Source organism: Pelodiscus sinensis, chromosome 30, assembly GCF_052426305.1.
Source record: "Pelodiscus sinensis isolate ZL-2025 chromosome 30, ASM5242630v1, whole genome shotgun sequence".
NCBI classification, from domain to species: domain Eukaryota; kingdom Metazoa; phylum Chordata; order Testudines; family Trionychidae; genus Pelodiscus; species Pelodiscus sinensis.
Window position 1 is genome coordinate 14,785,001 of NC_143081.1, and position 25,109 is coordinate 14,810,109.

Consider the following 25,109-nt stretch of genomic DNA (forward strand, 5'->3'; position numbering starts at 1 on the left):
CTCTTATCTATCTATTTATCTATCTATCCATTCAAACCCAGTTTCCAGTCTATCTAGTAGTACGTGAAAAACGTGACTTCACGGGTGTTACCCGAAACGACACCGGGTGACGTCCTGGTCCCAGATTTCCATACTGCCCACCGGAGCGAGAGATCAGCCCCAGACCTGCCCATCCCCGGGCCATGAGACCGTCTCTTGTTCTTATTCTTGTGCTGGAGGATTCTTCTATCGTCTTTACTCCCCGTTCCCAGCCCGCCTCGGCATCCGTCGACTCTAAAGGCAAAGGTTAGTCCCTAAGGGGCGTGGCGTGTTTGGCTGGGAGCACAGCTCTCAGGCCGGGTTCCCTCTGATCTCTTCTAAAACTTCTCCTCCACCCAGAGATGGCCACGGCCCACGCCCCACGCCCACGGCCCATGCCCCGTGCCCACGGCCCACGCCCCGGGCCCACGCATTTCGAGGTGGCGTCTTTTAGCGGAATAAGTCGGAATCCCCTCTCGGCAGAACGTGCGTCTCTTTCCTGCCTTACCTGTTCTCAATGGAGCATCTAGACCAGTAACGCTGGATGCCAACGTACAGCCACAGGAGTCTCTCGGGGCCTCATTTCTAATGGGGAGTGAAGGACTCCATCGATTTACTTCCAAACGGCGGCCAGCACGGAGAGGCATCCATGACAGTCTCTTCTGAGCACACGATTCCGTCTCTCTGGACGTTTTCCAGGAGGAAACCTTGCGGATGATGGAAGATTCCAGTTTCCCATTTGGGATCGTGCCGACTCTTCTGATTCCAAACAGGAGTTTTTGCCGTTACACACGTCGGGATCCAGCCCGGGTGGAAACAGAGATGGGAACGCTGGAATCCGTCCGGACATGGATTCTCCATTTCCCAGCCAGCTCTGCATCCCCTGTGCGGGCCGTGCTGAGGAAAGTCCTTAGAAACGGCAATTTCGGTTCCCCAAAGTATCTCGTCCAAGAGGCAGAATTCCCGCCTTGTCGCCAGGTCGGCTTTTTGAGAGACGATCAGTCACGTTGGTTTTAAATTGTGTTTGCAGCGCTTTTCTCACCGCTCACCACCACCCTTTGCCCTGAGTGTGTGTGGGGGGGAGTGTTTTAGGATTGAAGACGATCCAACAACGGTGACTCAATGGGAAACCCAGTCTCTTCTCTCCATCATTCTCCATTTCCTACACACCACCGCACTGTAACCGGACACAGGACTCTGAAATCCCCCTGTGAAGGAAGCTAAGGGCATGCAAATGCCAGATTCATTATGGCTCATTTTTAATTCAGCTCCGTCCCTTCACGGTCAGGCCCGATAGGATGAAAATCCCTTTCAACGAACAACCCTCTAGTAAAATATTCCTGAGAATGGTATTTTACACTGTAGGATTTTCCTTCTGTAAGATCATCGGAGAAAACCACACAACTGGTGTGAATCCCGATCGCTTCTATTTTACCTCTAGAGTCATTCAGAGTTACACGAGCTACGGAACTGGACCTGGGTCTCTTTTCGTCTAGCGATAGACACCGATGCAGCTGCAATGTTGCTTTGGTAGATGCAGGAATGGTGTCAATTGTTCTCTAATATTTAGAGCAGAATCACGTTATAGAACTAAAAAGGCCCAAATCCCCCCATTGTTTGCAATTGTCATCCTGCTCCTCATCCTTCAAACGGTTTCAGCCACGTTTTGGCATCAGATGCGCCCTCATTGGAGAAATCCTATTTGGCGAACGTGGTTTTAGAGTAACATTCCCAAAGGGGGTGGAGGGAGAGAAGGAAAGGAAAGGGGAGTAATAGAGCACTAGAACTGGAAGGGACCTTGAGACGTCAGTGAGGCCTGTCCCCTGCCCTCCTGGCAGGACCAAGCACCATCTCGACCAGGGGTGGCCAAGCCAGTTAACAAAGAGAGATGAAACAGAAGCAGAAAAAATGCAAAGAGCTGCACCAGAATTGTTGAGGAAAGAAAAAAAAAACACGGAACCCGGCAACCCCAGCAGAATTGTCATGCAAAAAAAAAAAAAAGAGGCTGCCCCTTTAAGAAAGAAGCTTAGGCTTTTTGGCCATATCCTGTCACCAGCTGCCATCTTGGGATCCATTTTGAATCTCTGCCCCAGTGAACACATGGGAGCCGGGGGCGGGAGGGAGGCAGGGGCTGTTTGGGGGGCAGGATCAGCTTCATAAGTCAAATGTGTGGGGAGGAGCTGCAGGCAGCTCGTGAGCTGTGGGTCGGCCACTCCTGGTCTAGACCATCCCCGGCAGGCGTCTGTCCAACCGGCACTTACATAGCTCCAGAGATGGGGATTCCACAAACTCCCTGGGCAATTTATTCCCGTGTTTCACCATCTCGACAGGCAGGAAGTTTTCCCTAATGTCCAACCTCAACCTCCCTTTCTGCAGTTTAAGCCCATTGCTTCTTGTCCTGTCCTCAGAGGCCAAGGAGATCAAGGCTTCTCCCTCCTCCTTGTGACACCCTTTTAGATACTTGAAAACAGCTCTCATGTCCCCTCCCAGTCTTCTCTTTTCCAAACCAAACAAACCCAATTCCTTCAGCCTTCCCTCCTAGCTCATGTTCTCTAGACCTTTCATCATTCTTGTTTCTTTTCTCTGGACCCTCTCCAATTTCTCTACATCTTTCTCGAAATGTGGTGCCCAGAACTGGACACAATCCTCCAACTGAGATCTAACCAGCGCAGAGCAGAGCGGGAGAACGACTCCTCGTGTCTCGCTCACAACACTCCTCTTCATGCATCATAGAGTCATGTTTGCTTTTTTTTTTGGCCACAGCATCACACTGCTGCCTCATATTTAGCTTGACCCACTCTGACCCCTAGATCCCTTTCTGCAGGACTCCTCCCGAGACAGTCACTTCCCGTTTTAAGCGTGTGACATAGATTGTTCCTTCCTAAAAGGAGAACTTTGTATTTCCCTTATTAAACTTCATGCTATGTTCCTCACAACACTGATTGCAGGTCGGCACCTCCTAAACTCAAACCTCCAGTCCTCTGAAGAAGTGGGCGGTGCCCACGAAAACTCATGATGCCATCGACATGTTTTGTGAGTCTATAAAGTGCTACCAGACCTTTGTTGTTTTTTAAGTTTATCCTGAACAGACTAACTCAGCTGTCCCCGAGTCTTCCAAACATTTCTCCAGTTTGTCCAGGAGGAGAGGAGAGGAGAGGAGAGGAGAGGAGAGGAGAGGAGAGGAAGATCCCTTTTTGAATGTTCAAGCAGAGAGAAAAAATCTACATGAGGCCTGGTAGCTCAGCTTAAGGTACGCAACTTGAGCTATGTAAAATACAGAGCTGGAGTCAGCTTACCTTAAGCCAAGGTTGGCGCCGTCTTCACTGTGGGAGGACAACAGGAGCGATTTTCCCCTTAATCCTCGTGGCTGCAAAGAACCCTGACACTGACCACCAACGCACTCAGAATTTGATGTAGTGGGTCTTCCCTAGACCTGCTTAATCGAACATCAGCAGGTCGATCTCCGGCACAGCAAGTGGAGGCGTGGCCTAAGAATAGAACCCCCGATCCTGGAAACAGGAACGCCCCCACTGCTGGGATAAAGTGCTGTAGCTCCCTAAGGACTTGTCTACACTAATGGGCACCGTCGATCTACTTCAGTTACACAAAGAGAGTAGCTGAAGTCAACTTACCACGGAGTTGGTTGTGCAAGAGCGGCAGGGGCTGCTCTCCCGTCCACACCGGCTACTCTCCTCATCTTGGAGGAGAACTGGCACCAATGGGAGCACACGCGGAGATTGATTTATCGCAAGCACGGACAGAGCATGGACAAGGCCTTAGAGTCAATGTGTTCCACCCCCCCTCTGCTCTAAATCAGCCGTCGCGCCCCTAGTGTCCATGCGGTCCTCTCTCCCGCTGTCCTACGTTAGCGCACGTTGATTGACAGTAAAACAGTGACGCCAATTTCTGCCGGATCGGGACCGGGCCACGCAACAGATTTACATACAGAAATGAAGCAGATTTGAGTCAGAAGGGTCATAACAGGAAACTCGTAAAGTTTTCTTGATGCAAATCTTGTTCTGTATTTTATTAATGATCTGGATGAGGGGACAGATCGCACCCTCAGCAAGTGTGCGGAGGACACTAAGCTGGGGGGAGAGGTAGATACGCTGGAGGGCAGGGAGGGGGTCCAGAGTGAACTAGACAGATTAGAGGATTAGGTCACAAGAAATCGGATGAGGTTCAACAAGGACAAGTGCAGAGTCCTGCCCTTGGGACGGAAGAATCCCAAGCATTGGTACAGGCTGGGGACCGACTGGCTAAGCTGCAGGTTGGTGGAAAAGGCTCCTGGGGATTGCAATGGGTGAGAAGCTGAAGATGAGTCTAGAGGGGGCCCAGAACTGGACACAACACTCCAGCTGTGGCCTCTCCAGAGCTGAATAAAGAGGAATATTCACTTCTCTAGATCTGCTGGCAACGCTCCTCCTAATTGACCCCAATATGCCATCAGCCTTCATGGCTACAAGGGCATCCTGTGGATTATTTCATACAGTATAACGGCTCTCCTGCCTGGCACTGAAATGCGGCTACCTCTGGGGTGAAGCATGAGGACTAGTGACACAGGGAACTCTCCCCGGCACAGCTGTCTCAGTGGGGCTATACGGGGACTCTTTAGTCCTTTGGAAAAACAGAAAGAAATTTGAGACTTCGGGGCCGTTACTCCCACGGACGCCCCATGACTCGGGTGGAAGCGGCGGCTGTCAGGGCGGGGGTTACAGAACCGGGGGTCAGGGCTGTGGGGGTGATGTTAGGATGCATTCAGATGCTCCGTCGGGTACAATTGCATTAAGTCACAGGATTCTAGCAGGAGGAGCATGATTCATAATTAAAAAGGCACAAAATCATGGGAAAGCTGCGGCGACAGGTGATGTGTGGAATAAATGCCCTCAATATATGTAGAGGGTCTACATCTGAAGCAAGTAACAGGCGGGACTTTCATTCTATTGAGTCTGAAAGTCGAGCCACCGAAGCCAAGCCTGTGGTGCTGTCTAGTGACACCACTAATCATGCTAAATCGAAAGAGAGGAGAGGCTACAGCCAGTGGGCTCCTCTTCTGTCAGCAGGAGGCAGAGGCACCCACGTTGGTGGCAGCGGTGGGATCCCAGCTGAGGGTTACATGTAAGCTAGGCCCAGGCTGGCTAAGTGGATCTGCACCAAGAGCCCCCTGCTGGCCTTGGGACTCTCAGTGGGGGGCTGGGTACAGAGATCCCGGGGGACTCAGAGCCCGAAGACGGCAGGGCCAACGCTGCAGCCCAGCAGGGAATTTGCGGCTTCCAGGCACTTCGTCAGCTGGGGCCCTGCAACAAGAGAAGGGTCAGGGGGGCAGACACAGGCCTGGGGCATGGGGTGGGTGGGGGCAAAAGGGCAGAGACCTCACAGCATGGGGGGGGCTGACATGGGGGGAGGGGAACTAGCAGGGCTGCGGTGGGGGGGGAAGGGGAGAGGGGAGACAAATGCCTCAGGAAATGGGATTGGGATGGGAGCAGAGGGCTGGACTGGGGGGCGCTGGGGGGGTTGAGTGGAGGGGGGCCATGGGGCAGATGTCGGGGCTGGGCTGTAGGCCCGGGGATCTGGAACTCTCAGGGATGGGGGCCCTGGCTCTTTGGGGACTGGGCTGTGGAGCCCTGTGGGGCAGGGGGGATCTCAGAAGGGGCTGGGCTGTGGGGCAGAGGAGGGACCCAACCCCCCGACCACCCAGCCGCCCCTCACCTGCTTGGTCCCGCACCCAGCCCACAGCTTTGGCCTCCAGCAGCTCCCACTCGTCGCGCTGCCCCGCGGCCCGGCCGTGCAGCCAGACCACGGCCAGCACCGTGGCCCAGACGCCGGGGGCCACGTCCTGCGGGGGGAGGGGAGAGAGACAGTCTGAGACAGGGCGGGTCTGGGGAGCTCCCTGCCCCCCATCTCTCCCCTCCCCCGCACTCACCTCACTGGGCATCCTCCCCCTGGCGTCGGTCTCGCTCACCCCCAGTGCGGCGGCCAGTGTGGGCCCCAGGTCCCACGAGCCATCGGCGTTCTGCAGGGACACCAGCCTCAGCAGGGGAGAAGCTTGCTCTGAGGAGAGACAGGGGGAGATGGAGCTGGGACGTGAGTATATAACAATGACACGGACACTGTGACCCTCTGCGTGTCCTTAACTCTGTCCGTCCATGGGCGTCCTTAACTCTGTCCGTCCATGGGCGTCCTTAACTCTGTCCGTCCATGGGCGTCCTTAACTCTGTCCGTCCATGGGCGTCCTTAACTCTGTCCGTCCATGGGCATCCTTAACTCTGTCCGTCCATGGGCGTCCTTAACTCTGTCCGTCCATGGGCATCCTTAACTCTGTCCCATTCCTGGGCATCCTTCACCTCCTGCTCTGAGCCCTTAATGCCCCGGTCACGGGCATCCGTCCTGTGGTTCTCTGCACCACTGACCCCTCCATGGTCACCCTTAACTCTGCCCCTTCCTTCACCCATAGAAAGACAATATTCAGAGTTAGGCACCCAACTGCCTTCAACCCCTGTGACTCTCCTAGCCCCAGCCATTAATCTCACAATCCCGGGGTGATTCTCAAACAGAATCTGACCTCAGGACCATCCTCCACTTCAACCTGCAAGGGACGCCTGCATGGAAGGAAAGACACGAGCATCCAAGGGAGTGAGGGCGATGGGATGGAACACCATCCATATGGCGTCATAGCTACGCATGCGCCAGGGTCACGGGGCAGAGTTAAGGTGATCTGGACTGCAGTAACTAGCCAAATCCGGGCTTTAAGGGGAGCTTTCACTTCCAGATTTCGGCCTTTCACGGGCTTCTTCGATGATGACCCAAAATTGTGCTCACAATGATGTGCCCCAGAATTCACGCAGACCCACATCCGAGCGCCGGCCCCGCTCCTCAGGGCGGTTGGGCTGGGAAAGTTCACCCTGGTCTCTTTCAGGGAAAACAACTCGGCCCCATTTCTGTTCCGAACGAGTGACTGATCCCCCTCCCTCCCCGCTACCCACACGACCCTCCGACCCCGTTAGCCGCCCCGATACCAACTCCCACCCCACAACCCAGCTTCACCCAGCATCTGCCGGGGAGTTTCCTTCCTCCGAGACATTTTGCTGCCAGACCAGGGCTGTGACACACCAGCCTCCCGCGGCGCCACAGAGCGGTTCGGGGCCAGGCGTTTCCCTGGGTATCGAGGTCGTTCGTGACGGGCCCGTCTGTCCCCGCGCCGAGGACGCGCCCGCGTTGGGACGGCCAAGCCAGGCCCGGCTCCACTCACCATTTTTTGGACCCGTGTCCAAGATGCACTCGGACCCCCTGAAGGCCACGTTGCCGTCCGTGGCCATGCTGCCCAACGCCTGCTTCCGGGCCTTGAACTGAAGGGGGGAGCCACACGGAGGCGGGGGAGAGGGGGCGCTGCAGCCGAAGGCCCTGGGGGGACCATGGCTCCCTGGCATCGCTGCGCCGAACGCCTGATTCCGGCCCATAAGCTGACAGTCAAACGGAGCCGGGGGAGAGGGGGCGCTGCCGAGACGGCGGCTCACTGGCATCGCTGCGCCGAACGCCATGAACGCACTGCCTGCCCTGAGCTGCCTGCCACCTGGGGGGCAGAGGGAGAGGGGGCCATGCCAGGATGGGAAATCTGCCTCCACGCAGGCACCACCGGGGCCCTACCCCCATTCGTCCCCCGCACCCTGCCCCCTCCCTCCCCCGAGTCCTGCCCCCCACATCCCGGGCGCTCTAGACCCACTGCCCCCCAGCCGGGAGCCACCCCGCCGGTCCCAGGTGCTGGGCCCCATGGAAGGATGCAGGATGCTCAGGTGGCGGGGATGGGCAGCCCACGTGTCTGTCTGTCCATCCTTCCCTGGGTCCCTCTGTCTGGGGGGCAGCAAAGGCCGTCTGTCCTGCTGGGAGCAGCCACGCCCCCGGCCCATCCTGCCAGGGCCTGCCTCTCTCCACCGCCGGGGGTCTGGGGTTGTCCCGCGGCAGGGAGAGAGGCAAAAGGAGGTGACCTCAGAACCCAGACGCCCCCCCCCCATGTTTCTGGATCCCTCCCCCTACTGGGATCCCCCCAGAATTCCCTCCCCCCCACATCTCACCCCCCACGTGCTGGGTCCCCCCCGTGCCGGGCCCCCCCGCGGGGTTACCTGCCAGCGGGACGTCCCGCCTCAGCAGCGGCCCCTGCACCAGCTGCCCCTGCGCCGCGTCCACCCCCACGTAGGCCGTGAGGGAGCAGACGACGCCCGAGCTCAGACTGGCCTCCAGCGCCCGGCGCCGGGCCCCCTCCGCCCCCGCGCTCACGGCCCCCTCCAGCTCCAGCAGCAGGGCCTTGGCCGCCAGCCGGTGAACGGGCAGCCTGGGCGGGAGAGAGGCAGGGTGAGCCCGGACGCCTGGGTCCAGTCTCACGGGGGTGGGGGTGGGGGTGGGGGATGGGGGGGCAGCAGAGAGGGACCAGGCTCCTGCATAGGGCAGCGGCGTTCAGTGGTCACAGCAGGGGGGTAGGACTCCGGCTTGTCCCTGGGGCCGGGCCCCTCCTGGCTCGGTGCGACTGAGCGGGGGGGACCGGGCGGGAGGACCCAGCTACCTGTCTCCAGCCTGCGGCTGCAGGGGGAACGGCAGCGTCTCCTTGTAGCTCTGCTCCTGGATGCGGTACTGCAGCGTCACGCCCCCCACGGCTGCGCCTGGGGGCTACGGGCAGGGGAAGGGTCAGAGTCTGTGTGCGGGGGGGGAGGGAAGATGCCTGGGGACCCCTCCCCCAATGCAATTTACAGGACAAAGCCGTAAAAGTGTCTGCTTAACTCAGGGAGTCACATATGCAGCCCAAGAGCCATCATTAGGGGTCAGAGTTAACAATTCCTCTTGGCATCACTGTAGTTGGGGCAACCCACTGTGCCTTCGCCATTGTTAGGGGCCAGAGTGAACACATCCCATGAAGCCCAACAGGGCTAATTTAGCACAGAGACGCCCCGTCCTGTGTGTGTTGTTAGGGGCCAGAATGAACAGTTTCCATTGACATCAATGGGGCTGGGTAGCACAGACTCCACCGCCCCCCCCCCCCAGCCATTACTAGGAGCCAGAGTGTACAATCCCCATTGACGTCAATGGGGCTGGGTAGAGCAGATCCCACCTCCCCGATAACTCTGGCCCCTAGTGATGGGTATCGCCCAGGCGGGAGTTCTCACGGCCCTGGGGGTGCCCCGCACGGGGCCTGGCGCTCTCACCTGGGGCTGCCCACGGAGCTGGGCGTAGACCAGGCACCGCTGCCCGGAGAAGATCACCTCGGGGGCCGGGCCCAGCAGCGCCGCCTCCATCCCGGGGGGCAGGTCCCAGCTCAGCGCGACGCCGCTCACGGCCGGCTGCAGGGCCCGCTTCAGAGACTGCAGCGCCTGGGGGGACACCGCACGGGGAGCCGGACGCCTGGGTCCTCTCCCGGCTCGGGGGGGAGGGGCTCTGGGGGGGCCGGGAGCCCGCACCCCTGGGGTCTCACCTTGGGCTGCATGCGGTCCTGGCCCGTGATGAACTCGGCGCTGCCCCCCCCGGCCCGGGCGATGCCTTTGATCAGGGCGGTGGAGGCGCCTTCCCCGATGCCGAAGGAGAAGCACCTGCCGGGGGGGCGGAGCCTGGGGTCAGTGACAGGAGGGGGCGGGGCTGTGCCGCGGGGGAGGGGCCGGGCCGCTAGGGCTGAGGGGCAAGGCGAGAGGAAACATTGGGGCGATACTGGAGCCGGGCGGGGGGTATCTCCGACCCCTTTGGGTATCGTCGGGGGCGCTCTGCATCCAGCCCCCCAAACCCATTGTGGGGACCCTGGGAAACTCCCAGAATCAGCAGACCCTCCCCCCACGCTGCCACCTGTATTTTCTGGTCCCCTGTGATGTATTTGCACCTGCCTGGCTCCTGGGGTCATCGTGCGCCGCTGCACCAGGCACAACGGGCGCAGAACTCCAGTTCCCGCAGAATGGGGGCCATGGCCCGGTGGGGACAGAGACGCCGCCTGCCCAGCTGGATCCCCCTTCTCATGGGGGGCAGCAGGGGCATGTGGGGGGCCCAGCTCTGGCCTGGGCCGAGGCCGGGCAGGGATGTCAGGACTCCACGTTCCCTGGCGGGACAGTGACAGGTCCGGGGGGAGCTAACGGTGCCAGGGATGCCGACGTCTGGGCCAGAGGTGGGAGGTATGGGGCTGAGCTCTAGGGGTTATGGTGTCCCTGCACCCTGCCCCCAGCATCCCATCGCCTGCCCCTCAGCCAAGGGGATTATCGGGGGGGCCTGGTGATGGAAAACGGGGCGACCCGGCCCCCTCCACATGGCGTTGCTAGGGAGGAGTTTGGGGGAAAGGCTGGAACGGGGGCAGGGCGGGGACAGGAAGGAGGGGGGGTGAGGAACGGGGTTGGGAGGAGCGTCCCAGGCCCCGCGCCACCCTAGGGACGGGACGGCCAGCATCTTGGGGCGTCCGCGAGGAGACCAGAACTCACAGCCGAGCGCCAGGCACCGGGACAGCGGGGCCGGAGGCTGCTGAGGGGGCAGGGTTGAGGGGGGCAGGGTATGGAGGACGCTCGGGTGCTCGGGACCCCGTTACCTGTGGGACCCCCGGTGACGCTGCACCTCGCCGATGACATCCTGGGTGTTACACACCTCCCCGTCCGTGAACACGAACAGCTGGGGTGAGAGACAGTGTCAGAGCTGGGGGCACCCCCCGGAAACACCTCCTCCCCTGGGAACCAGAGAGCCTGCCCCTTCCCCACCTCCCAGACACCCCCAAGCCCTCACTCCACCCCCCAGAGAGCCCAGCCCCGTCGCCCCTCCCAGCGACCTCCTGGTGGGGAAGCCGAGTCCCACGCTGAGGAAGAATTTCCCCCAATTGTTTCCAACCAGCCAAAGGATCCTGAAAGGGACCTGGCATTTCTGGGCCCTTGGGGGCCCCCTGGGGCAGGAGAGACCCCATTTCCCAAAGCCCTTTTGGGCAGACCTGGGAGAGCCCCGGGAACCAGCCAGCACCAGCCCCCCCCCCCCAGCCAGCGCCCCAGGACGCATCTTCCCTGCCTGACGCGGGGGTTAGCGCCGCTGCGCCCGGCACAACTTGCGCGTGGTGCCCAGACCGCCCCTGCCCTCCTTTCGGCCTGAGACCCCAGCCCCCACCTGTCCCCTCTCTCCAGACCCTGGAGGCTCCAACCCGTTGGAGGGCGCACGGGACCCTGCCGGGAGCTGCCCGTGTCTCCCCCACACCCGCCCTGCCCCCCGGCTGCATGTGGCCCCCGTGATCCCAGCCAGGTCTGACGAGGTTAAGCCCCGGCCCCGACCCTCGGAGCCCAGCCCGGCTGGAACCCCCCACCCGCCCAGCAGAGGCCCCCGGCCCAGCCCCCCTCCTACCCCAGGCTCCCTGCAGCCCCCAGACCTGGCGCGGGTGCCCGTCCTGGCAGGGGCTGCGGTAAATGGCTCGTAGCGGCTCCAGGATCTCGGTGCCCCCCAGGTCGGCGCGGAGCTGCTGGACACGCTGCAGAGACTCAGCCATGGTCTGCTGGGTGTACTCCACGCTCTGCCTGCGGGGGACAGTGGGCTGGGGGTCAGGGAGGGACTGACAGACAGGGACACGCCCCCCCGCCGAGACCCGCCCCCGTCCCATGGATGCCAGAACCCCGCATAGCCCTGCCCCCAGCCCAGAGACACCCCGACCCCCACCCAGCCCCTGGCCCACAGACACTCTGACCCCCAACCAGCCCTGCCCCCAGCCCAGCAACACTGTGACCCAACCCAGACAGCCCTCGCCCCCCCGCAAGCAACACACAGACTCGTCCCCGCCCCCGACTCACGGGTAGAAGGACTCGAAGCGAGACCCAAAGCCGTAGATGTTGAAGTAACAGCCCAGGGGCAAACTCTTCAGCAGCAGGACCAGGGTCTCCTGGGGACGGACAGACGGACGGAGTCACCCCGGGCCCAGCCAGCCGGGGCTGCTCCCTGGGGCGGCCCCACGGGCCCATCGAGCGCGGCCTCGGGCCTGGCAGTACCTTGGCGCTGTCGATGCGCAGGGGGGAGTCGGCGCGGGCGTCCATGGCGCCCTGCATGCTGCCCGAGCGATCCAGCAGGAAGACGAACTCGCCGGCCGCACTCCGGCCCGGCCCCGCCTCCGGCAGGTTGGGCAGCAGGGTCACCATCACAGCTGGGTCGCCCATCAGCGAGCCTGGTGTGTGGGGGAGTGGGGAGCGGATCCAAATGGGGCGGGTGTAGGGTGAGGCCTGTGAAAGCCCCTAGTTCCCCCCCACACAGGTCCCTCACAGCCCCGAGCACCCCCAACTGCCCCCAAGGCCCCACCTCTCTCCCCTAGGTCTCCCATGGCCCCCAGCATCCTCTGGCCACCCTCCCACCTCCATCCGCAGCCCCAATCCACCCCCTCCCCTGCCTTAGATCCTTCGGTCCCCCAGTTGTCCCTAACCATCCCCTTAATCCCACCGCACCCACCAGCACCTCTCTGCACCGGAGAACCGCAGCCTCCCCTGCCCAGGGAACGCGGGGTTCAGGGCCGCCCCCACACACCTGGCTCGGCTCCAGGCAGCCCGGCCTCCAGCACCGCGCTGGGCTTGTGCGGCTCCGAGTAATACACCAGCAGCTCCACATCCCGGTCCCAGGGTGGCTGCTCGGCCAGCGACACCTGGGGGGCGAGGGGAGGGGGACAAATACAATCCGCTCCCCACGGCCTCTGGGGGCAGGGTCCTGATGGCTCTCACGCCTGGCCCGGGGCCAAACTGAGCCCACCCCTGGGCCCCCAGAGGAGGGAAGGGGAGAGGGGAAAACAGCCCTCAGGACATCGCGGGAACTGGGCCCTTCTGGGGAGAAAACAGCCAAGTTCTGAACTTTTTTGGCTCCTTCCCATTGGGGGAAACAGTTTCCTAAATGGGGGGTTGAGTTCCCCCTTACAAAGGGCAGTTTCTGTGGGGATCATATGGGAGCAGGGGGACTGGGCGCCCCCCCAGCTTTTTCTTCCACTGAAAGGAGAGGAGCCCCCAGCGAACAAGGGAAACTGAGGCTAGGATTTCAGCTCCACAGGCTATTCTCAGCCCTGGACTTTTTCCCCTCAGGGAAAGGGGGAAATTCTCCAGATCTGTGTGTGATCCTCGTCCACCCCCCCACTTCTGGGGCCCACCCCACTTCCCTGCCCCACATCTCCCCCTGCCTTCCCTGAGGAGATGCCCAGAGGGTCTCCTGGAACCTGCCACCTCAGCATCGCCACAAGCCCCTTCACTACCCTCCCGCCCCCGATCCCGGTACCTCTGCCCCCCACCGGCCGGTCCCTGTCCTGGGGCCCCCCGCGAGCCCTTACCTGGGCGCTGCTCTGGTCCCCGCCCGGGTAGCTCAGGGGGGTGAGGGAGCAGTTGGAGACCACGCGCTCCACGCCGTGGGGCGACTCCAGCGTGGCGCTCAGGCTCAGCGTGTAGGGCAGCTCCCCCGGGGGGGCCCGTGGGACCCCCTGGATGACGTCCTCGCCCGCCCAGCCTGCAGGGGGAGATGCGGGGGTCAGGGCGGGGGAGGGCAGGCGATTGGGGGATGGGAGGCTGGGTCAATGGGGGAATATTGGGGGCTGGGGGAAACACCGGACAGTGGAGGAAGCCCGGGGCGGCGAGGGCATAACAAAAGGATGACAGGGCTGTGGGGGGCACAGCAGACGCCGGGGGGAGGTTATGGGGCTAGGAGACTCTGAGGGGCGTTTTCCCCGTGGGGTACAGGGTGGGACTGGGGGTCTTGGGGAGCTGAGACTCACCTGGCAGGGACAGGGGAGAAGGGGCACTGGCATTTGGGGGGTGCGTGGAGCTGGGGGTTTGCAGATGGTCCCTGGTGTAGCTGAGCCTAGAGGGGCTGCAAGGGCTTATGGGAATCCCGGGGGAGCAGAGCAGAGATATGGGGCACAGGGTGCTCACAATGGGGCATAAGGAGGGAGGGCCACTCACCCTGGGGGGCACGGCGGGGGAGGGGCACTCACCCTGGGGGGCACGGCGGGGGAGGGGGCACGGCGGGGGAGGGGGGACTCACCCTGGGGGGCGTGGCAGGGGAGGGGGCACGGTGGAGGAGGGGCATTCACCCTGGGGTGCACGGCGGGGGAGGGGGGACTCACCCTGGGGGGCACGGCGGGGGAGGGGAGGGACTCACCCTGGGGGGCGTAGCGGGGGCGCAGCACGATGGGCAGCACAAAGCGGGCGGCGCCGTCGGGCTCTCGCGGCAGCTCGCAGACGTAGTGCAGGGTCAGCGCCGCCTCCGCGCCGGGGGGCAGGTTCCCCAGGGAGCAGCTGAACACGTCGCCCCCGGCCCCGACCTCCTCCAGCAGGAACGAGGTCTGGCCCCCCGCCAGCGCGTCCCCGTACAGCTCCCGCGCCTGCCGGAGACACCGTCACCCGATAGCCCCTCCCCCGCCCGCTCCCGCGCCTGCCGGAGACACCGTCACCCGATAGCCCCTCCCCCGCCCGCTCCCGCGCCCGCCGGAGACACCGTCACCCGATAGCCCCTCCCCCGCCCGCTCCCGCGCCTGCCGGAGACACCGTCACCCGATAGCCCCTCCCCCGCCCGCTCCCGCGCCTGCCGGAGACACCGTCACCCGATAGCCCCTCCCCGGCCCGCTCCCGCGCCTGCCGGAGACACCGTCACCCGATAGCCCCTCCCCCGTACAGCTCCCGCGCCCGCCGGAGACACCGTCACCCGATAGCCCCTCCCCCGCCCGCTCCCGCGCCTGCCGGAGACACCGTCACCCCTTTGCCCCTCCCCCCGGTACCTGTTCCTTCTCGCGGAGCTGGGCCTCCACGCGGGTGCCCCCCAGCAGGGCCTGGAAGGCGTAGACGGCCGCCTCGGCGTCCAGGGGGAAGACGAAGACGGTTTCCACCGGCCCCGGCTCCTCGTTCCGGTAGCGCAGCTCGCAGGCCACGTCCGCCACGAAGCCGCGGAGCAGCAGCGCCACCGAGCCGCTGCGAAGGGGCACTGGGGAGAGGGGGGTCAGCCACGGGCCCCACGGACCCCCACCGGCCCCGGGGGAGGGGCCTCAGCCACATGGCCCCGCCCACCCACAGCTCCGCCCCCAGCCCTGACTCACCCGGCTCCTTGGTGCTGGTCAGGAGGCCGTAGGCCGACATCTCGCCTGGGGGGCGGGGTCTGTGGGGCAGGAGGGGCGGCCCACGGTGCCAGGGGATTTGCATCTCGCTTCTCTTTGTGTGAACCCTGCGGACAATTATCCCCAGGTCACCCAGGGGCGCTGAGCTCTGCCCTGCCCCCCAGCTCACCTGGGTTGGGCAGCTGGGGGCGGGGGGAGCATCTACGGGTAACAGCCACAGGGGTGCGCGTGTCACACGGCCAGGAGCGAACCCCGATTCCCAGTCAATGGGGCCTTTGCCTTGGCCCCCTGCTCAGATCCTGGGCGCTTGTGAGTACAACACCCGGGCCTGCGGCAGGGAGTCCCGCAGGTTCATCACGGCCCCGCCCAGCCTCAGCCCCTCTCCCTGCCTAGCCCCGCCCAGCCGCAGGGAGTCCCGCAGGTTCATCGCGGCCCCGCCCAGCCCCGCCCAGCCGCAGGGAGTCCCTCAGGTTAATCGCGGCCCCGCCCAGCCTCAGCCCCTCTCCCTGCCCAGCCCCGCCCAGCCGCAGGGAGTCCCGCAGGTTCACCACAGCCCCACCCAGCCTCAGCCTCTCTCCCTGCCCAGCACCGCCCAGCCGCAGGGAGTCCCCCAGGTTCACCACAGCCCCACCCAGCCTCAGCCTCTCTCCCTGCCCAGCCCCGCCCAGCCGCAGGGAGTCCCGCAGGTTCACCACAGCCCTACCCAGCCTCAGCCCCTCTCCCTGCCCAGCCCCGCCCAGCCGCAGGGAGTCCCGCAGGTTCACCACAGCCCCGCCCAGCCTCAGCCCCTCTCCCTGCCCAGCCCCGCCCAGCCGCAGGGAGTCCCGCAGGTTCACCACAGCCCCGCCCAGCCTCAGCCTCTCTCCCTGCCCAGCACCGCCCAGCCGCAGGGAGTCCCCCAGGTTCACCACAGCCCCACCCAGCCTCAGCCCCTCTCCCTGCCCAGCGCCGCCCAGCCGCAGGGAGTCCCCCAGGTTCACCACAGCCCCGCCCAGCCTCAGCCCCTCTCCCTGCCCAGCGCCGCCCAGCCGCAGGGAGTCCCGCAGGTTCACCGTGGCCCCGCCCAGCCTCAGCCCCTCTCCCTGCCCAGCACCGCCCAGCCGCAGGGAGTCCCCCAGGTTCACCACAGCCCCACCCAGCCTCAGCCTCTCTCCCTGCCCAGCACCGCCCAGCCGCAGGGAATCCCCCAGGTTCACCACAGCCCCACCCAGCCTCAGCCTCTCTCCCTGCCCAGCACCGCCCAGCCGCAGGGAGTCCCCCAGGTTCACCACAGCCCCACCCAGCCTCAGCCCCTCTCCCTGCCCAGCGCCGCCCAGCCGCAGGGAGTCCCGCAGGTTCACCGCGGCCCCCCTAGCCTCAGCTCTTCTCCCTGCCCAGCGCCGCCCAGCCGCAGGGAGTCCCGCAGGTTCACCACAGCCCCGCCCAGCCGCAGGGAGTCCCGCAGGTTAATCACGGCCCCGCCCAGCCTCAGCCCCTCTCTCTGCCTAGCGTCGCCCAGCCGCAGGGAGTCCCGCAGGTTCACCACAGCCCCGCCCAGCCGCAGGGAGTCCCGCAGGTTCACCACAGCCCCGCCCAGCCGCAGGGAGTCCCGCAGGTTCACCACAGCCCCGCCCAGCCTCAGCCCCTCTCCCTGCCCTGCGCCGCCCAGCCGCAGGGAGTCCCGCAGGTTCTAGGCCCAGCCGACGGCGGTGGCTCCCCGCAGCTCCCGTGGGGCGAGGCCGGGGCCGGGAAGGTGGAACCGGTGGGGGCTGGAGAGACCCCCCCTACCCCCCCCCTCCCGCCGACCCTTCCCAGAGCGGGGAGACCCCCGGACCCGGGCAGGCGGGGGCCACGGGCGGAGCAAAGTGCACGGGGGGGGGGGGAGTCAGGCCGGGGGGGGGTCTCCCCGCGCGGGGGCCGGTACCTGCACGGACCCTCTGGGCAGATTGAAAAGCGAAAGTGACTTTCCCGTCCGGCCCCGCCCCCTTCCCCTTCCCAGCCAGGGAGCGTCTGCAAACTCCCCCCCCCCCACCCCAGGGAGCGCAAACTCCCCCCCCCCCCCCCCACGCAGGCAGGGAGCAGACTCGGGGGGGCGGGCGGGGGGTTTCGCCGGGCGCTTGGACACCGGGCCAGGGCTGGAGGGGTGCGGGGGGGGGGCTGGATTTTGGCAGCTGTTGGGGCAGGAGATTCATGGCGGGTCCCCCAGCCCCGGGTGGAACCCCCCCCCCCAGCCCGTTACTGCCCCGGTACGCGGCTCCCCAGGGCTGCGGGGAGAGCAAGGAGCCCTGCCTGCCCGCTCTAACCACTCCCCCCCACTGCCCTCCGAGAGCCAGGGCGGCAGGAGCAGGCACCGGCTTCCCCCGCATCCCTGGTGTGTGTGTGGGGGGGGAGTTTGCAGACGCTCCCTGGGGCGGAGTGGGGGGGGGAAGGGGGGAGTTTCCAGTCTCTCCCTGGCTGGGAAGGGGGCGGGGCCAGAGGGGAAAATCATTTTGCTTTTCTCTTCTGCCCAGAGGGTCCGTGCAAGTGTCGCCCCCCCCCCAGGTACCGCCCCCTCCTGCCCCCCTCCCCGGCCTGCTCCTCCCCCTCTTGCATCGCCCCCCCCCGCAGGTACCGCCCCCTCCTGCCCCCCCTCCCCGGCCTGCTCCTCCCCCTCTTGCATCGCCCCCCCAGCTACCGCCCCCTCCTGCCCCCCCTCCCCGGCCTGCTCCTCCCCCTCTTGCACCGCCCCCCCCAGGTACCGCCCCCTCCTGCCCCCCCCCCCGGCCTGCTCCTCCCCCCCCAGCCCCCCCCAGCTCCGCCCCCTCCTGCATCGCCCCCCCCAGCTACCGCCCCCTCCTGCCCCCCCCCCCGGCCTGCTCCTCCCCCTCTTGCATCGCCCCCCCCAGGTACCGCCCCCTCCTGCCCCCCCTCCCCCCTGCTCTCCCCCCTGCTCCCCCCCCCCCCTCCTGCCCCCCCTCCCTGCTCCTCCCCCCCAGCCCCCCCAGCTGCCCCCTCCTGCCCCCCTCCCCGGCCTGCTCCTGCCCCTCTTGCACCGCCCCCCCCAGGTACCGCCCCCTCCTGCCCCTCCCCCCGGCCTGCTCCTCCCCCTCTTGCTCCTCCCCCTCTGCATCCCCCCCCCAGCTACCGCCCCCTCCTGCCCCCCCCCCCGGCCTGCTCCTCCCCCTCTGCACGCCCCCCCCCGGTATCGCCCCCTCCTGCCCCTCCTCCCCGGCCTCTCCTCTGTGCCCCTCACCCCATAATCTCTGCCCCAGGGGTGTGACTGTCACTGAGGGGCAGGGAGTTCCCAGGCCTCCCATATCCCACCCTCCCCTGCCCTCACCCCAGCGTCTCCCCCCGCAGGCTGGGCCGGCGAGGGCGTCATCCAGGCGGTCCCACGGGCCCCCCCAGGGGAGCTGCCCTACACCGTGAGCCTGAGCGCCACGCTGGCGTCGCCCCATGGCGTGGAGCGCGTGGCCAGCAGCGATGGATGGTGATGGGTCTGCTGCTGTGACCTGCACAGCGTGTGCCATGTTTGTCTTCCTCCCGGAAGAGAGAACGGATTTCATCTGCACCACGTGCAAGCTGGTCCACATTTTGGAAGAAAAAATGAGAGGACTGGAGGCCCCAGTGTCGACCCTGCGCTTGATCAGAGAGGATGAAGACTCCTCGATAGAGGCAGCGTTTAATCCTGCAAGCACGGCAGGTGGAAGAGCCAGAGAGGGCAGTACGGGACCAGGAAGAGAACTGGCAGCATGTAACTTCTGGAAGGGGAAAAAGGCCAGCACGGGAATCCCCCGATGCTATAGAGGTAAGCAATCGCTTTCAAGCTCTCTCCACAGGCTCTGCAGTGCTGAAAGCTCTGGAAGGGACCTCACAAGGAAGAAACCAGAAGGGAACACCATCTACCGGAAGGCATGGGATGCATAGTCCTAGGGATGGGGGTTCCACGGCCACCACCCCCAAAAGGAAACGACGGGTGGTGGTGGTCGGGGACTCCCTCCTAAGAGGGACTGAGCCATCCCTCTGCCGTCCGGACCTGGAATCTCGAGAGGTGTGCTGCTTACCGGGAGCTCGCATTCGGGATGTCACGGAGAGGCTTACCAAATTGATCAAACCTTCGGATCGCTACCCCTTCCTGCTTCTCCACGTGGGAACTAATGATACGGCCCAGAACGACCTTGAGCGGGTTACTGCGGATTACGTAGCGCTGGGAAGAAGGATCCAAGAATTCAGAGCGCAAGTGGTGTTCTCCTCCATCCTCCCTGTTGAAGGGAAAGGACTGGGCAGGGATCGTCGAATTGAGGACGTCAATGCGTGGTTGGTTGCGCAGGTGGTGTCGCAGAGAGGGCTTTGGTTTCTTCGACCATGGGACTCTGTTCCGGGCACAAGGATTGTTAGGAAGAGATGGGATCCACCTAACGAAGAGAGGAAGGAGCATCTTCGCGGGCAGGCTTGCAAACCTAGTGAGGAGGCTTTAAACTAGGTTAATTGGGGGACGGTGACCAAAACCCTGAGGGGAGTGGGAAAGTTATATACTGGGGAGAAATGCAGAGAGGAAGGGGCAAGAAAGGAGGACCCATGTTTCGAATGGAGAAGATAGGACGATCAACTGGTTACCTGAGGTGTTTGTACACTACTGTGAGAAGCCTGGGCAACAAACAGGAAGAACTGGAGGCCCTGGCCCAGTCCAAGAAATATGATTTAATTGGGATAACAGAGACTTGGTGGGATGACTCGCATGACGGGAGCGCTGTCATGGAAGGGTATAGACTGTTCAGGAAGACCAGGCAGGGGAGAAAAGGAGGAGGAGTTGCACTGTATGTAAGAGAGCACTACGATTGCTCTGAACTCCAGTATAAAGAGGGAGAAAAACCTGTCGAGAGTCTATGGGTTAAGTTTAAAGGAGCAAACAACAGCAGTGATGTTGTGGTTGGTGTTTGCTACAGGCCATCGAATCAGGTGGATGAGGTAGCTGAGGCTTTCTTCGGACAACTGAGCGAAGCTTCCAGATCGCAGGCCCTGGTTCTCGTGGGGGACTTTAATCACCCTGGGTACGTCTACACTACAGCGCTAGTTCGAACTAACTTAGTTCGAATTAGTTAATTCGAACTAAGCTAGTTCGAACTAACGCATCTAGAACTAAAAACTAGTTCGAACTAGCGTTTTGCTAGTTCGAACTAGTAAGTCCACATTGAGTGGACTCTGAACAGGGCTTAAGGATGGCCGGAAGCAGTGCCGGCAGGGCATCAGAGGAGGACTTAGAGCGTGGAGATGCTGTCTCAGGCTAGCCGAGGGCTGCGCTTAAAGGGTCCCGACCCCCACCCCGGACACACAGTTCTAAGGGGTGCCCCGCTTGCAAAGAAGTTCTGGCTTGGAGTGCCCTGAGTGCCCACACTGGGCACATCACAGCACTCGGCCATCAGCCCGGCTGCACTTGCCGCAGGCTGCCATCTGGGGAGGGGGGCAATTGGGGGGCTGCAGGAGAGCTTCCACCCCCAGAAGCCCGCAGAGCCAGCCCAGTCCTCCCCATCAGGGGCACGTACCCCATTCCTCCCTCACCTCCTTCCACTTACCCTTCCCTAGCCCCCCTTCTTATTGATGTACAAAATAAAGATAACGTTTCTTCCAACATTGACTCTGTCTTTATTGAACAAAACTGGGGGAGACTGGGAAAAGGAGGTGGGAGAGGGGAAGAGAAAGGCTGGGAGAGGGGAGGGCAACTAACATGATCAGGGGTTGGGAACAGGTCCCAGATGAAGAAAGGCTACAGAGACTGGGACTGTTCAGCTTAGAAAAGAGGAGACGGAGGGGGGACAGGATAGAGGTCTCTAAAAGCAGGGGTTGGGTGGAGAGGGTTCATTCAGAAAAGTTCTTCCTGAGTTCCCATAAAGAAGGACTAGAGGACACCAAAGGAAAGGAATGAGTAGCAGGCTTGAAACTAGTAAGAGAAAGTTGTTCTTGACAAAGCAAATAGTTAACCTGTGGAACTCCTTGCTGCAGGAGGCTGTGAAGGCTAGAACTAGAACAGAGTTTAAAGGGAAGTGAGATAAAGTGATGGAGGTTGGGTCCATGGAGTCCTATTAGCCAGAGGGTAGGAGTGGAGTCCCTGCCCAAAGTTTGTGGAAGACTGGAGAGGGATGGCACGAGACAAATGGCTTGGTCACTGTCTTCAGTCCATCCCCTCCAGGGTCCCTAGGGTTGGCCGCTGTTGGCAGACAGGCTACTGGGCTAGATGGACCTTTGGTCTGACCCAGGACGGCCATTGTAAGCTCAGGGCTCAGTGTCGGGGGTCTCAGTGGACCCCCTTGATTTTCATGCACACCTGCTCCTGGGTGGCCAGGCTGGCAGCTCTCCTGCCCTAGACGGCCACTTTCCTGTGCCTAGTGCGGAGATCGTGGACAAGGTCCACGATGTCCGCACTAGCCCAGGAAGGTGCCCGCCTCTTGCGGTCCAGGGCAAGCTCCTGGGAGCCGCCAGCCTGGTCCCGGCAAGAGGGGGTGGGCTGGGGGGCATCGGGTGGGTGGCTCTGTGCCGTGCCAGGTGCAGGGTCTGCTAGCTGGGTGCTGGCAGGCTTGCACCTGGCACGGGCACCGTAGCCAGCCCGTGCCCCTTTAAGGGGTCCGGGGCCGGGAGGGGGGCATAGAGTTTCCCTGGTGTTGGCCAGAGTGGCCACCAGGGAAACCTGGGGAGGGCTAGCCTCCCACTAGTTCGAACTAAAGGGCTACACAGCCCTTAGTTCGAACTAGCTAGTTCGAACTAGGCGTTAGTCCTCGTAAAATGAGGTTTACCTAGTTCGAACTAAGCGCTCCGCTAGTTCGATTCAAATTCGAACTAGCGGAGCGCTAGTGTAGCACCTATTAAAGTTAGTTCGAACTAACGTCCGTTAGTTCGAACTAACTTTGTAGTGTAGACATACCCCCTGACATCTGCTGGGAAACCAATACGGCAGGACACAGGCAATCCAGGAAGTTTTTGGAGACTGTTGGGGATAACTTCTTGACACAAGTGCTGAAGGATCCGACCAGGGGCCGTGCGCAGCTTGAAGTGCTGCTCACAAACAGGGAGGAACTAACAGGGGAAGTGGAGCTGGGTGACAACCTGGGAAGCAGTGATCATGAGATGGTAGATTTCAGGATCCTGACCCAAGGAAGGAAAGAGAGTAGTAAAATACACACCTTGGACTTCAAAAAAGCAGATTTTGACTCCCTCCGAGACCTGATGGGCAGAATCCCCTGGGATGTTAACATGAAGGGGAAAGGAGTCCAGGACAGCTGGCAGTATTTTAAAGAAGCCTTATTGAAGGCACAGAAAGAAGCCATCCCGACGCGTAGCAAGAGAGGCAAACCTGGTAGGAGACCGGATTGGCTTACAGGGGAAATCCTTGGTGAACTTAAGCACAAAAAGGAAGCTTACAAAGAGTGGAAACTTGGACAAATGACCAGGGAGGGTTTTAAATGTCTAGCTCGAGAATTCCGGGGGGTTATCAGGAAGGCGAAAGTGCAGATGGAATTGCAACTGGCTGAGGATGGAAGGATCCAAGAAAGGTTTCTACAGGCATGTCAACAAGAAGAAGGTGATCAGAGAGAGTGTGCGGCCCCTAATGGATGAAGGAGGTAACCTAGGCCGTGTCCAGACTCCGGGGTTTTTTTGGGAAAAGTAGCCTTTTCCCGAAAAAACTTCCCGTGCGTCCAGACTCAAGCCGCGGTCTTTCGAAATTATTTCGAAAGAACGCGGCTTTTCTTTCGATGGCGGTAAACCTCATTTCACGAGGAAGAACGCCTTCTTTCGAAAGTTCCTCTTTCGAAAGAAGGCGTTCTTCAATGTAAAGAGGCCGTCTTCGAAAGAGAGCATCCAGACTCGCTGGGTGCTCTCTTTCGAAAAAGCGGATTTCTCTTTCGAAAGATCCGCCTGCAGTCTAGACACGATCTTTCGAAAGAGGCTCTTTCGAAAGATGCTTTCGAAAGAGCCTCTTTCGAAAGAAGCCTGCAGTCTAGACATAGCCCTAGTGACAGATGATGTGGGGAAAGATGAAGTACTCAATGCTTTCTTTGCCTCTGTCTTCGCGGACAAGGTCGGCTCCTGGACTAATGCGCTAAGTGACGCAAGATGGGATGAAGATGGACAGCCCTTGGTGGGTAAAGAACAGGTTAGGAACTATTTAGAAAAGCTAAACGTACACAAATCCATGGATCCGGACTTAGTGCATCCGAGGGTACTGAGGGATTTGGCAAATGTCATTGAGGAGCCTTTGACCATTATCTTTGAAAAGACGTGGAGATCGGGAGAAATCCCGGATGACTGGAAAAAGGCAAATGTAGTGCCCATCTTCAAAAAAGGGAAGAAGGACGATCCAGGGAACTATAGGCCGGTCAGTCTTACCTCGGTTCCTGGAAAAATCATGGAAGGGATCCTTAAGGAATCCATATTGAGGCACTTGGATGAGAGGAAAGTGATCAGGAATAGTCAGCATGGATTCACAAAGGGCAAGTCGTGCCTGACCAATCTGATTAGCTTCTATGCTGAGGTAACTGGCTCAGTGGACATGGGGAAGTCAGTGGATGTGATAGACCTTGACTTTAGCAAGGCTCTTGATACGGTCTCCCACAATATTCTTGCCAGCAAGTTAAGGGAATGTGGATTGGATAAATGGACAGTAAGATGGATAGAAAGCTGGCTAGAAGGCCGGGCCCAGCGGGTAGTGATCAACGGCTCGATGTCAGGTTGGCGGTCGGTTTCTAGCGGAGTGCCCCAAAGTTCGGTTCTAGGACCGGTTTTGTTCAATATCTTTATTAATGACCTGGATGAGGGGATGGATTGCACCCTCAGCAAGGTTGCGGATGACACTAAGCTGGGGGGAGAGGTAGATACGCTGGAGGGCAGAGATAGGGTCCAGAGTGACTTAGACAAATTGGAGGATTGGGCCACTAGAAATCTGATGAGGTTCAACAAGGACAAGTGCAGAGTCCTGCCCTTGGGAGGGAAGAATCCCAAGCATTGGTACAGGCTGGGGACCAACCAGTTAAGTAGCAGTTCTGCAGAAAAGGCCCTGGGGGTTACAGTGGAGGAGAAGCTGGAGATGAGTCAACAGGGCGCCCTTGTAGCCAAGAAGGCTAATGGCACATTAGGGGGCATTAGGAGGAGCATTGCCAGCAGATCCAGAGAAGTGATTATTCCCCTTTATTCGGCTCTGGGGAGGCCACATCTGGAGTATTGTGTCCAGTTCTGGGCCCCCGTTTCAAGGGCTCCTGTTGACTCATCTCCAGCTTCTCGTCCACTGTAACCCCCAGGTCGTTTTCTGCTGAACTGCTGCTTAGCCAGTCGGTCCCCAGCCTGTCCGAGGAGAGTAGCCGGTGTGGACGGGAGAGCAGCCCCTGCCGCTCTTCCCACACACAACGCCGTGGTGTGTTGACTTCAGCTACTCTCTTTGTGTAACTGAAGTAGATCGATGGTGCCTGTTAGTGTAGACAAGCCCGTAGGGAGGCCCCTTAGGGTGGCCGCCTGCAGTTCCTTTCCCCCAAAATTTTGGCTTATGAACCTCCCGCCACCCCCCCAAACGGCCCCTGCCTCCCTCCCACCCCCAGCTCCTGTGTGCTCACTGGGGCAACTGTTGATGGAATATGGCTAAAAAGCTTAAGCTTGTTTCTTAAAGGGGCAGCCTCCCTTTTTTTTTTTGGCTTGTCAATTTTTTGGGGGGGGTTCCTTTTTTTCCCCCTTTTCTCGGCAATTCTGGTGCAGCTCTTTGCATCGTTTCCACGGCTGTTTCAGCTCTCTTTGTTAACTGGCTTGGCCACCCCTGGTCCTGCCAGGAGGGCCGTGTTGGGTCCTTTCCCGTTCTAGTGCTCGATTACTCCCCCTGCCCTTTGGGAATGTTACTCTAAAACCACGTTCTCCAAATAGGATTTCTCCAATGAGGGCGCATCTGATACCAAAACGTGGCTGAAACCGTTTGAAGGATGAGGAGCAGGATGACAATTGCAAACAATGGGGGGATTTGGGCCTTTTTAGTTCTATAACGTGATTCCGCTCTAAATATTAGAGAACAATTGACACCATTCCTGCATCTACCAAAGCAACATTGCAG

The 25,109-nt window shown here is 61.5% G+C and overlaps 1 protein-coding gene across 6 annotated transcripts in view; it reads right to left on the reverse strand.

The window, feature by feature from the left end:
- The window catches only part of LOC142821379 (von Willebrand factor A domain-containing protein 5A-like), a 51,127-nt gene that overhangs the window by 22,990 nt on the left and 3,028 nt on the right, over nucleotides 1–25,109 (reverse strand). For 2 of the 6 annotated variants that reach the window (XM_089774108.1, XM_089774109.1), the window contains exon 2: nucleotides 15,053–15,177. In XM_089774108.1, coding sequence (XP_089630234.1) covers nucleotides 15,053–15,155 — 103 coding nt within the window. In that variant the 5' untranslated portion in view covers nucleotides 15,156–15,177. Of the gene's footprint in view, nucleotides 1–91; nucleotides 274–526; nucleotides 975–4,015; nucleotides 5,316–5,727; nucleotides 5,855–5,941; nucleotides 6,070–7,267; nucleotides 7,589–8,135; nucleotides 8,345–8,572; nucleotides 8,677–9,209; nucleotides 9,375–9,475; nucleotides 9,591–10,561; nucleotides 10,642–11,377; nucleotides 11,523–11,792; nucleotides 11,882–11,987; nucleotides 12,161–12,513; nucleotides 12,629–13,297; nucleotides 13,471–14,121; nucleotides 14,345–14,737; nucleotides 14,941–15,052; nucleotides 15,178–16,973; nucleotides 17,083–25,109 lie in introns of those variants that run through there. The other 4 variants (XM_075912285.2, XM_089774107.1, XM_089774110.1 and 1 more) reach the window with 4 other exon arrangements.